This window comes from Pleurodeles waltl, chromosome 1_1 (assembly GCF_031143425.1).
Source record: "Pleurodeles waltl isolate 20211129_DDA chromosome 1_1, aPleWal1.hap1.20221129, whole genome shotgun sequence".
Classification (NCBI taxonomy): Eukaryota; Metazoa; Chordata; class Amphibia; order Caudata; family Salamandridae; genus Pleurodeles; species Pleurodeles waltl.
The window spans coordinates 25,374,159-25,386,822 of NC_090436.1; the positions used below are offsets into that span (position 1 = coordinate 25,374,159).

Sequence of the window (12,664 nt, forward strand, 5' to 3'; positions counted from 1 at the left end):
TTATACAGTCCACTGTTAGCAGGGTGGGCAGTGTAACGTTATTCCTCTGTCGACTCCCTACTCCGTTGGGCCATCGGACAAAGGAATCTGTCAAAGAAGCCAATGAGGGCTCCATAGACAGAAGCCGAAAGGGTCTGGCAATGGGGTTCTCCGCTCCATCTGCAACAGAGTACCTATCAGCCAAACTCTTAATGAAGCCTACACATGCAATATTGAACCATGGCTGATCATACTGGTGAGTGAACATGTTATTAATTAGTATGAAAGGACTATCAACACCCTCAGATATCTGCCTGGTCTCCTTTATGAAACCATGGACTAATTTCTCATCAGTGACCGCTTCACTCTCCTCCGCAGCCTGAGAAAAGACTTCCTTAGATCCCAGCGACCTTAACAACTACCAGTCTATTTCTCGAGTTACTTTTCTAGAGAGATTTGTGTTGGTACAGTCTGTTGCTAGAGTTCATTGATGACAACCTACTGGACTCCTTTCAGGTGAGCTTGCGGCAGGGTAGAAGCACAGAGCTGGTGGTTCTATCCATCTTTGACCTCAGAAGGCTTGTCGATGCTGGCGGTGTTGGTGCCCTTCTTTTTATTAGACTTCTCTGCTGCATTCAATTACATCCATTACTTCATCCTCATGTCCAGACTGTCTCACTTGTGTATTTCAGGTTCTGTCCCCAAATGGCCATCAGATTGCATCACCAAAAACTATTGTAACAAATGAGATTATTATTTGGGGTAAGTTACTACCCATCTCAAGGAAGAATCACAACCCTTGTCAAAGTCACTAAACTAACCTTATGTCAACCCCCTAGTTCCGATTGCACAGAACAGGCAGGCTTAAGTATTTTTGCAGTATCAAAATAGTAATAAAGTCAAAATGCAAAACAATAAAAATACCAAATTGAATTAGAAAAATAGAGTACATTTAAATAAACAAAATGACAAAAATCCAAAGGGGGCACCGGACATGTGCATTTTTAAAGGTTTAATTAGAATTAGTGCCAAAAAGCACAAAGTACCAACTATTGTGATAGACTGAGAACGAGGCCTAACTTGAGGCTGACTGCAATGGACCATGGGCTGATGCACAAACCTGGTTCGTCCTGCTCCAAAATGCACCTTCTACTTTACTCTTTTGTGTCCCAGTCCGCCCCAGGAGTACACCTCTAAAGCCCTCCACGGAGACATTTGGGGGCCTATTTAGAGGCGACTGGCACCACATTAACATCATTTATTTTTACGTTAATGTGGCCCATCGACGCCAAAATCCCTGTGCCGTCTTTACAGGGTGGCACAATGCATGCATTGCACCACCCTGTAACCCTTTGCACTACATTATGCCTGCACCAGGCATAATGCATTAATGTATGCAAAGGGGCATTCCCCCGTTAGGGGAGCCTGTAAAGTGATGCAAGGAAACCTATGGGATTTCCTTGTGCCATTTATTATGGCACTTTTAACCCCTGCTCAAGAGCAGGCATTGAAAGGGGGCATCCATTCTTTAGAATGGGCACCTATGTACTCTGCAGGGGTAGCACCAACAGTGTGGTGCTACTCTAGAGTACATCAATATTCATTAAAAATTACTCTATTGCCCCCTACCCTGCGCCATGGTGCGCCATATTGTAAATACGGCGCACGCATGGTGGTAGTAGGGGGTGCTAAGGGGTGCAGGGAAAGTGGCGCTGTGCCAATTGTAGTGCCACTTTCCATAAATCTGCCCCTCAGAGACTCCTAGTCTGTGTCATGCAAAGCCCAAAAGCAGAGTCCAGTCCAGGTCTGGTTGCCACTGGACATTTGGGTACTTCCAGGAAAAGGCCTCTTGCAGCCTGCAGTCCCACTGTAGCCCCACAGGATGTCAGGCAACTGACTCTCGGAGACCACTTCATTTTCCTTGGTACAAGGCGGAGCAAGTCCAGTCCTTCAGGGCTCTTCCCAGGTGACAGACAGCAGGTTCCGGCCTCTTGTTTTTCGACAGGTCCAGGAGTGTTCTGAAATGAATGCCTGGAGATCCACATACATGCTTGGCACAAGCTAGTGGGTGGGAATGATTTCTGGGTTCACCCTATCCAATAGATAAAATGTTTCTGGGACCTTGGGCATTTTCAAGATGGTGAAGTCCTCAGCCACACTAAAGCTAGGTACTCAGGGATGGGAGTGTGTGTGGGGAGTGTACTATGGCATTCCTAGTGTCCTCGCACATCAAACACTGAAATCCAGGTGGGGCAGTCGTGTCCCTGTAAACCCAGAGACAGATATCTGGTAGAAAAAAAGCAGGGTTTCTAGCAACTACACAGTGGATGAACAAGAATTTTGAGTGCACCCCGTTATATGTATACCGTCAGCAGACCTGTCAAGTAGGTTTTGAAACTCCAGCAGGATTTCACAGTGTAATGACAAAATGAGGCCCACTGGGATTGGGGTCTGCCTCACAAAGGAAGGGTCCTGTCCTGGTATTAGCTACATCTGCCTGTGATAGGGAAGAACTCTTTCAAGGGGACAACTACAGCCCCTCACACTCAGGACTTTGTTCTCTACTCTGGTAGCATTCCCCTTAGCTCTTCAATTACTAGATAATTACTGGAAGGCAGAATTTGGACAGAAGATGCAAATGTAGCCTTCAGGAATTTCAGGAAGGGAAAATTTAACTTTCTAAAAGTTATTTTTCCTTCAAATATATTTAAAACCTGACCACCAACCATTTACATTTTTAATAACTATTAAAAATAGTTGTTTAATTATTTTTCAATTTAGTCCCGTTCCTTAAATTTCATTACATGACTTTAATCTGCACTCCGGTTTTCTATATAGCGCAGCTAGGCCTGCCACTGTAAGAGTTAGTTTCTGGGTGCTATTGACTGTAAGGACATGTTAACATGACATTTCTACATGTTCTTCCTTTAAATACCATGTGCTCTACCTTGTAGGCGACAAAGCCAACAAGGGGGGGAGGGTCAGTAATATTCATATCATTATTATTTAAAACAAAGGGAGGTCTTGACATCTCCAAAGGGTTTATTTTGACAACTTGAATTGCAGTTTTTAACTGCTACAGTCAGGCTACACTGGTGGGCCTGAAGCCACGTTTGCACCGATATTAGTGGATAGCACAGTAGCTGCTGCAGTTCACTAGTGGCATCTAATTTCCAGGCCTTGGGTACACCTTGTACCATGTACTAAGGACGTATAGGTAAGTTATATAAACTAATTAAGAGTATACCAATTCATCCCTCTTTAAAGGAGTGCTATAGTCACTTTACTGGCAGCAGAACTATGGGGTTCAGCAAAAGATGAAAAATACTGGGTGACCACACAGAAAAGGTGGATTTCCTACAAGTACAATTGTAAGCTGTGTATTGAAAGCAACCGTATTTGACAAGTAAAACTGGTGATGACACATTATATGGGAAGTATGGGTGTTAGCTAATCCTGTAGTGGCAGTAATACTTATTGGGAATGTGTGAACGTTTATGAAAGCGCCGCGTGAAAACAAGAGGTAGAAAAGTGGTGAGAGAACGTAAGGTTGATAAGTAATTAGACAAAGGTCATGATATAAGTAAGCAGAGTGTATGATGTCATTATGAAGTAAGGAGAAAACGTGTGTCCGAATGTATTTAGCGATCTATGGACCAGAGGGTTTCGACTGCTAGATTAGCAAGGGCGGACAAAGACTGGTGTGTGTCAGAGGCGCAGTCTGGTGGCCATATTGAACTTCTTGGGGGTTGGCAGCCACATAGTAGGGAAGCGGTGTGCGAATAGTATTTCAAGTTTACAATTAGAAAATGAGTGTAAAAAGTTGTGCAGTCACTTATATAAAGCCACATCTAAAAGTGAAAACAGACAGGTTGGAAGCACATTCTATTACTATCAAACAGGTAATTGCCTACAATATTATATTCACATGACACTTGCTTATACATTTAGTCATTGCTGACGTTCTTGCATAGACGGCTTAGTAGGAGTCCGGGGTATGTTGTTCTGAGTGCAATAATAGCTGAGTCCTTTTGAATATTCCCATGTGAGTTTATCAAACCTTAAAGTGTCCCAGAAATAGAAAGAACATGTATGGAGTGGTATACGTTATGGCGGTAATTGGTTGGCATCAGTATTTAGTTGGCATCACTACTACATATGTTGTGTAAATGGAATGTCGAGGACCAATATCTTGGGGTGGGGGAGGAGCTTATCATAGAGCGGGAGTAAGTCCCAAGAGTGATGGTGGTTATTTGTTCTTCCTATGACGCATGTATCATGGCAACGTACCCAGGGAGGGGTAAGGCACCTAGGAAGTCATGTATGTCTCTGTCTCTTTCCATGTCTGACACAGGTTGATTGTACCTCCTGTAGGATCCTACAGGACCTTTTTCACAGGCGTCTTGCCTCCTCCTTGGTGGCCTTCTGTTTCATAACTAGATGCAAACAAAGGACGGAGAGCAGGGAAATCAGGAAAGATATGGCTCTCATCGTCAACAGGACCTCAGGAGTCATGACGTATCCTTCGCCGCTGGAGTTTCCAGGACAGGTGCAGTGTCTGGCTTCTGGCTGTTCATGATCACCTGCCAATGGTAATGACAAGAAGAAACAAGAATGGTCATTGGGCCAGCACCTGTGTTCCTCCTCTGAGATCAATGTCACACATGTACACATCATTAGACCGTCCTTCACTTCGTCTAGAGTATGTGTGCATCTAGCCTAGCTTTCTCGGCAAGACCCAGTGGGCATATTTAAAAGAACCTGGCATCACGTTTGCACCATGCAAAGTGGCAGATGCGTGATGCAAAAACTCTCAGTCAGATTTATGAAGCCACGCAAAGCCACTTTGTGTGGCCTTATTAATCTGGAGTAGTGCAATGCACTGCACGTCGCTGCGTTGTGCTACTCTGACCTGGGTAGACGGACTGTCGGCATTACTGTGGTTGATCCCACGCAACTTCCATGGACTTTGACGCATCCCCCGATTTACAAGACCTTGTAAACCTGGGGATGCACCAAAAACGTTTGCCTCCCCAGGGGAGGCACAAGGAAAAATATCACTATTTCTCCTCGTGTTTACCTCTTTCTATGTGTGCTGCATTTTGCAGTACATATAGAAAGAGGAAGAAAAGCCTCCCAGGATTGTTTTTGTGTGGCAAGGTGCCCCTTCCTGCACAAAAACAATCCTGCATGCAACCGAGACACCTTTGTGCATTGGTGCGAGGGTGCCTGCGTTGGCGCTAGGCTGCTGAAACGGCTCCAGCGCATGGAGAAAGGACAGAAATGTGCTCCATTGCTTAAATACGGTGCGTTCCTGCTCGTTCCCTCTGACCAGGGCAGCGCAGCAAAGCATCTGTCGGCGCTGCCCTGCAGCACAATTCTCATACATATGCACCCAGAGGATTATGGGACACAGTAGCAAACAAAACGTTTAGGGAAATATGTTCTACAGCTTTCTCTGGTGCCTGACTTGTCCACCTCACTTCCAAGGGCCCCTCTGCACATTCCGGCTTCACATGCTGGCTCATTTATTCTATGCTCACAGTTTCACTTAACATGCTGCTGCTTGATCATGTAAACACCCATTCCATTTAGAGTCAGGGCAAATATTTTCCGAAATAAAGTCAAACTCTTTAGCAAGTAATAATATATTTTCTAAGGAGTTCACACATTTTTGGGTCATTGCTTTCAAGAGAGGTTAGACCTGTTCTCTCTCAGGGCCATTATCTAAGTAATGAAAGAAACATTCAATTTTTAGGGAACAGAGTTTAATTGCAACATGTAGTGCTTTATTCGTAAAAAGAAAAAAAAATACATTGAAAAAATAAGCCCAAAGTTTTGCTGAGAAGCCCACAGCCAACTACCAACCCTATGAGATGTGGAGCACCAGCGATGCATAGTTTTGATTCCAGCTAAGGCCTCTTTAAACCACCACCAGACACTGTTTGCTACTTTACCAAACTTCTGTGTGTTCTATTCCATCCCTGCTTTCACTCTTTGTCTCTGTTTTCTGTCTTTCTCTTCATCATTCTCTCCCATTTGTTTTTCTCTCTCTTGTTCTGGGTCAAAGTCTGATGAGGAAAAACCTAGAGTGCTGTGTTCAAGCGCTGCGCTCTGTAGGTGGACGTCTGGATGTTGCATGTGTGGGGGCCTACCCCTCACACACACACAATCCATATAATTTGGCAAACTGTGCATGCTTCAGATAGCACAGTATATCTGCTAAAAAGGGGTTGTCAGGGCATCCCTGAGGCCAGTAATGGTTAAAACAGAGCAGCAGGGGCAGGATTCTAAGCGCTAGGTCAGCGTCTGATAGGACTGTGCTCCCACTCCTATGGAGAGGACGGGAGAGGGGTTGCATTGGGCCTTCCCTTTATTCCTGCTCTCTGCTGCTGTCTGACACATCCTAGGAGATCATGCCTTGCTGGCTGTGATGTCCAGATTCCTGCCCTGCTGCTGGAAAATATCAGTCACAAAGGAAGCAAGGTAAGTAAACACAAATCTGGTGTTTTTCTGCAAGTGTGAGTGAGTGCATTTTTCTGAGTGACAGTTAATCAGATTGAATGAGGGAGAGAACGAGTGGGTGTTGTTAGTGTGTTTGTATTTGTCAATGAAAGTGAAATTGAGTGAGAATCAGCGAGAGTGACCCTGTGTACGAGTAAGTGAAAGTGAGTAATGCAGTGAGTGAAGGATTGGGGGTTAGATTGAGTGAGAGGGAGCATGAGTGAGTCAGGTGTATAACTCTCAATGTTCTTGCACCAGGGCTCAGAATACTGAGGGGTCTGGCCTGCTGACCCTTAAATGTTCAAGCTGAGCACTTGTGCACCAGGAGTTCAAAGCAGGCACCCTGTATCCTGCAGCTGCGTGTGAGAGTGAGTGAGTGTGCGTGTGTGAGTGAGAGTGAGTACATTTCTGTGTGAGTCACAGAGAGGATTGGAGGGTATTCTTCATGTAATGGAGGACAACCATGCCAGGGGTGGGACTCAGGAAGAAAACCTTAAGGAAATGTTTGCTCTGACACTCTCTAGGTAATTTGTGACATAGAGGTCACTCACTGTACATGGACAATATTCTGGTACTTCCACACTGTGTGTAATTTTTGGCATACTGGGGTACCAATGACAAAATGCTGGCATTGGCACATTGGAAACAAACCTGAACACCCTAAGTACATTTTGAAAAAAAAATTGAGCAAACTGATGGAAAGCGCCTTCTTCTGTTATCTGGAACCCAGGGAGGGAAAGGCACAGTCAATGTTAAAAAATGCAAACCTCTTGTTTTCATGAGCACTGCTAAATTTATTACACAGCAGTGTGCAAGAGGCTAGGGGCATTATGTGCCACCTCGAGGATGCTTGGTCCCTCCAGAGGAGCCACCAGTGATAAGCGCCTTTGCACAGCCCTTGGCTTTTTTGTTCACTCACTGGAATTACTTGCATTGGCCCCATTCCTGTCGGAGATCCGTGGCCACCACCGGCAGGGGCGTGGCTTGTCAGTGGGATCGGGAGGTGCCAGCTTTAGATTTCCCAAAAATCACGCTGGCATATAATGTTACAATACATTATAGGACAAGCAGGGTGCAAGAGAGTGGCTCAGGGGGCAGTGGAAAGGGAGGGAAAGCAGATTGGTAGGGGTACTGGGAGGCATATTAAAGAGCCCTTAATGCAGCCATATTTTTTAAGCTAAAAGGCTCTAAAGTGGCTTTTTCCCCCACACCATATTTACAAATTGGCGCAATACATGCATTGCACCACTTTGTAAAACCTTGCGCCACATTATGGCTGCGCCAGGCATAATGCATGAAAGGGGGTGCGTTCCAGTGCTAGGAGGCCCGGAAAAATGTAACAGATTTCACTGCAACATTTTTGGTGTCATTTTTAATGCCTCCTCAGAGCAGGCTTTAAAATGACGCTCCCTTAGAAACTCACGGGCCCATCCACGAGCCGAGCCCTGAAACCCAGAATCATGTAAATAATACAAGCAGAGCCCGCCTGTGGTCAGATCAGGCCCTGTGATGAAACAAATTTGGCTCCCAGGTTGCTGCTAGTAACAAAATCGTGTGGGGGGGGAGGCGCTGGGGGTGCCATCTAGTCATTTGCTAGTTCACCCCAGAGACTGGCCTCTCAACACAAACAGTTCTGCTACTCTCCCAACTCACCCTAATTACCCGCACCTTCCTTCACCCTGGTGAGAAGAAGGTGTTGATGGTGATGGAGTAATGGGGTGTGTACATCAGGGATGGTAAGGGCTGGAAGCAGTGGTGTAACAAAGGCCCCTGCGGTGCTGGTGGGCCCGCTCCAGGGGGCCTCTTCAGGTCAGTACCCTGCCATGAGAGCTTCTGAGTGAGTTCAGAGCGGGGGCCCTTCATGTACTTTGCAGGGGGGGGGGGGTGGGCCCAAGTTTTGTTACACCCCTGGGTGAGAGGGAGGTGGGGTGACAACTGTGGGAGTTGATAGGTGTTGTGACCTGCAGCAACTTTGAGGGAAAAAGATTCAAAGCAGTTTTGGCAGAATCACTGGAGCCAGGTCAGAGGGGACTGCTGTATGTACAACCTTCATTCTGACAGGTTTTTTCGCCCCTCTAAAGACTGGCGCCCTGGGCAAAGGGCGCGTTCACCCATACCAAAGTGTGGCCCTGACAACAACATCACATAAAATATGATAAAACTTCTTCAAAATTAAAAAGTCGATGTATTTAACATGTGCAATCTTTGACATTAATATGTCACGTTATAGCGCTGCACTGAGCAGTACTTATTAAAAGTGAACATCTTTAGATAGGAACCACTCCTGCCCCCACCCTGGTGTACATCATCCATTTTAGGACATCCCCATTCCTCACCCCTGCTTCTCATCCATCATCCCTACTTCTCATCCATCATACATCATCCCTACTTCTCATCCATCATCCATGCTTCTCTTCAATCATTCCTACTTCGCATCCATCGTACATCATCCCTACTTCTCCTCTATCATCCCTGCTTCTAATCCATCATTCATCATCCCTACTTCTCATCCATCATCCCTACTTCTCATCCATCATACATCATCCCTGCTTCTCTTCAATCATTCCTACTTCTCATCCATCGTACATCATCCCTACTTCTCCTCCATCATCCCTGCTTCTAATCCATCATCCATCATCCCTACTTCTCATCCATCATACATCATCCCTGCTTCTCTTCCATCATTCCTACTTCTCATCCATCATCCCTACGTCTCTTCCATCATCCCTACTTCTCATCCCCATCCCTACTTCTCTTCCATTATCCATCATCCCTGCTTCTCTTCCATCATCCCTACTTGTCATCCCTCATCCCTGCTTCTCACCCATCATCCCTACTTCTCATCCATCATACATCATCCCTACTTCTCATCCATCATCCCTGCTTCTCTTCCATCATTCCTACATCCCATCCATCATACATCATCCCTACTTCTCCTCCATCATCCCTGCTTCTAATCCATCATCCATCATCCCTACTTCTCATCCATCATCCCTACTGCTCATCCATCATACATCATCCCTGTTTCTCTTCCATCATTCCTACTTCTCATCCATCATACATCATCCCTACTTCTCCTCCATCATCCTTGCTTCTAATCTATCATCCATCATCCCTACTTCTCATCCATCATACATCATCCCTGCTTCTCCTCCATCATTCCTACTTCTCATCCGTCATACATCATCCCTACTTCTCATCCTTCATCCCTACTTCTCATCCATCATCCCTACGTCTCTTCCATCATCCCTACTTCTCATCCTCATCCCTACTTCTCTTCCATCATCCCTGCTTCTCATCCATCATCCCTACTTCTCATCCCTCATCCCTACTTCTCATCCCTAATCCCTGCTTCTCATCTATCATACTTCATCCCTTCTTCTCATCCATCATCCCTGCTTCTCTTCCATCATCCCTACTTGTCATCAATCATTCCTGCTTCTCATCCCTACTTCTCTTCCATCATCCCTACTTCTTTTCCATCATTTCTACTTCTCATCCCTGCTTCTCATCCAACTTCCATCATTCCTACTTCTCATGCGTCAGCCATCATCCCTACTCCTCATACATCATCCCTACTCCTCATTCCTCATCCCTCAGTCATACCAACACATTTTCAGTTTTGTGAAACACACCTTCACACTGATTGGTTAGGAACAGCCAATCAGAGTCATGAGAGAGAGCTGCATTCTTACAGCTCTTCTGGTTTGGGAAATACAAGGAGCCCACAGCTAGGGCCATAAATCAGCTCTTGGAGAAAGGGTTACACAGTTCATCTACAGTTCATCCAAAATCTTTCTGGTTTCAGAAAAGAAAAAAACAGCTCTCAGAGATAAAAGCAGCCTCAGATGTAAACATGTTATTTGTTACAAATAAAAAGCAGGCTCAGATTTAAATGTTTTATTTGTTACAAATAAAAATTAAACCAGAAAAGGTTTGGGTGAATTGGATTGCACTGTCACCAGAGTTGATTTTAAACATTTTCTTTCTACATATGAAACTGAAACCAGAAAGGTTTTCAGTTGAACTGCAGATGACCTCTATAACCCTTTCTCCAAGAGCTGGTTTATGGCCCAGGCTGGTGCTCCTTGTATTTCCCAAACCAGCAGAGCTTTCTGCAGAGGCCTGTGCAAACAAAAAAACACTTAGGTAAATAAAATGAAAGATTGTGCAGCCTTGAATTCACTGGAAACAAACACACAGTTGCATTTCCTTTCCTCCCTCTTCACCCACCATGTGCAATGAGGAGGCTGCTTTTCATTGAAATAGAATGCAGCTCTCTCTCATAACTCTGATTGGCTGTTCCCAACCACTCAGTGTGAAGGTGTGTTTCACAGAACTGAAAATGTGTTGGTATGACTGAAGGATGAGGAATTAGGAGTAAGGGTGATGGATGAGGAGTAGGGATGATGGCTGATGCATGAGAAGTGGGAATGATGGAAGATGGATAAAAAGTAGGGATGAGAAGCAGGGGTGAGGGATGAGAAGTAGGGGTGATGGATGAGAAGCAGGGATGAGGAGTAGGGATGATGTAAGAGAAGCAGGGATGACGGAAGAGAAGCAGGGATGACGGATGAGAAGTAGGGATGACGGAAGAGAAGCAGGGATGACGGAAGAGAAGCAGGGATGATGGAAGAGAAGCAGGCATGATGAATGAGAAGTAGTGATGATGGAAGAGAAGCAGGGATGATGGATGAGAAGTAGTGATGATGGATGAGCAGCAGGGATGATGGATGAGAAGTAGGGATGATGTGTGATGGATGAGAAGTTGGGATGATGAATGAGAAGTAGGGATGATATATGATAAGTAGGGATGATGTATGAGAAGTGAAAAGTAGGGATGATGTATGATGGATGAGAAGCAGGGATGATGGATGAGAAGTAGGGATGATGTATGATAGATGAGAAGTAGTGATGATGGATGAGAAGTAGGGATGATATATGATGGATGAGAAGTAGGGATGATGGATGAAAAGCAGGGATGATGGATGAGAAGCAGGGATGAGACGCAGGGATGAGAAGGAGGGATGATGGAAGAGAAGTAGGGATGATGGAAGAGAAGCAGGGATGATGGATGAGAAATAGGGATGATGTATGAGGAATGTGAAGTAGGGAGGATGGATGAGTAGCAGGGATGAGAAGTAGGGATGAGGAGTGAGGAATGAGGATGTCCTAAAATGGATGCTGTACTGATGACACTGACATTAAACTACGAGGCAAGACAGTTGTCACATGAGCCCTGTATGTTTCCCAGAATCTTACAGATGGAGCAACATTATAGACTAATAAATCGAACACAACAGATTTTTGCGCAGCTGGAATTCGGACCTCACATTTGTAAAGGTTGCTTCCTATGTAATAGGGAAGAAAAAAAGGAGGATTGATGAAATAAAGTATTTGCTGAAGATCAAAACACAGTTAATTTAGTTAAACAGGGAACCCAAGCCACGATTAATGCAGCTTTTCTGGAATCAATCTGTACAAATGAGCCACTGAATGGGTATCTATTTGTCTCTCCTTTTCACCTGAAAGGTGAATGATTTGTTTTTACTTCTTTGTACATGAGGGTAGAAGGAGGGTGGAAGGCGGAAGCCACTTGAAAGTTTGGTTTGTTTTGGACTCAAGGTTCCAGCGGGGCCTTGAGCTGGCCCAGAGCCAGGCTTCGAGCTGGATCATGGCTTGAGTTTTCATTGGGTCGCCCACCTCTACTAAAAGCTGCTAAGGCCTCTCCGTTTGTATCACCTACGCAAGGTAACACCAAACTAGCTAGGCCAGGCCACCTGTCCTGCCCCAGCGCAGCACCTCTGTCACCCACAAGGCCTCGCTGCATCCTTTCTTTGCCATTTTCACCGCAGTGAAGCACCCTGTCACCTCTCCTGGGTACACCTTAAGCAGGGCCACTGGAATTATGCGGCAGGAGAGGGACAAATTATGCGGCGGGGTAAGTAAATTATACGGCAAGAAAAGCCAAATTATGCAGCATAATGTGGCACATTTTGCAATAGTATTACCTCATTATTTTGACATTTTTAAACTTGGTAACACTGTGTGGGCACTGGTTCTATCTCCTTAGTACCAGTTAAACACCCAAATACAGCAATAAGCAACATAAAGGTGACCAGTGTAGCTTTCCAAAGGGCGTTACACTGCGCGGCAACATGTGTTGCTCCATTTTTAATCC

General features: G+C 45.2%; 1 protein-coding gene across 1 annotated transcript in view; it reads right to left on the reverse strand.

The window, feature by feature from the left end:
- Positions 1–968: 968 nt before the first annotated feature.
- Positions 969–12,664, reverse strand: part of LOC138257869 (HEPACAM family member 2-like) — an 87,078-nt gene continuing 75,382 nt past the window's right edge. The window contains exon 3 of the mRNA XM_069205906.1: positions 969–4,562. Coding sequence (XP_069062007.1) covers positions 4,372–4,562 — 191 coding nt within the window. The 3' untranslated portion in view covers positions 969–4,371. The remainder of the gene's footprint in view (positions 4,563–12,664) is intronic.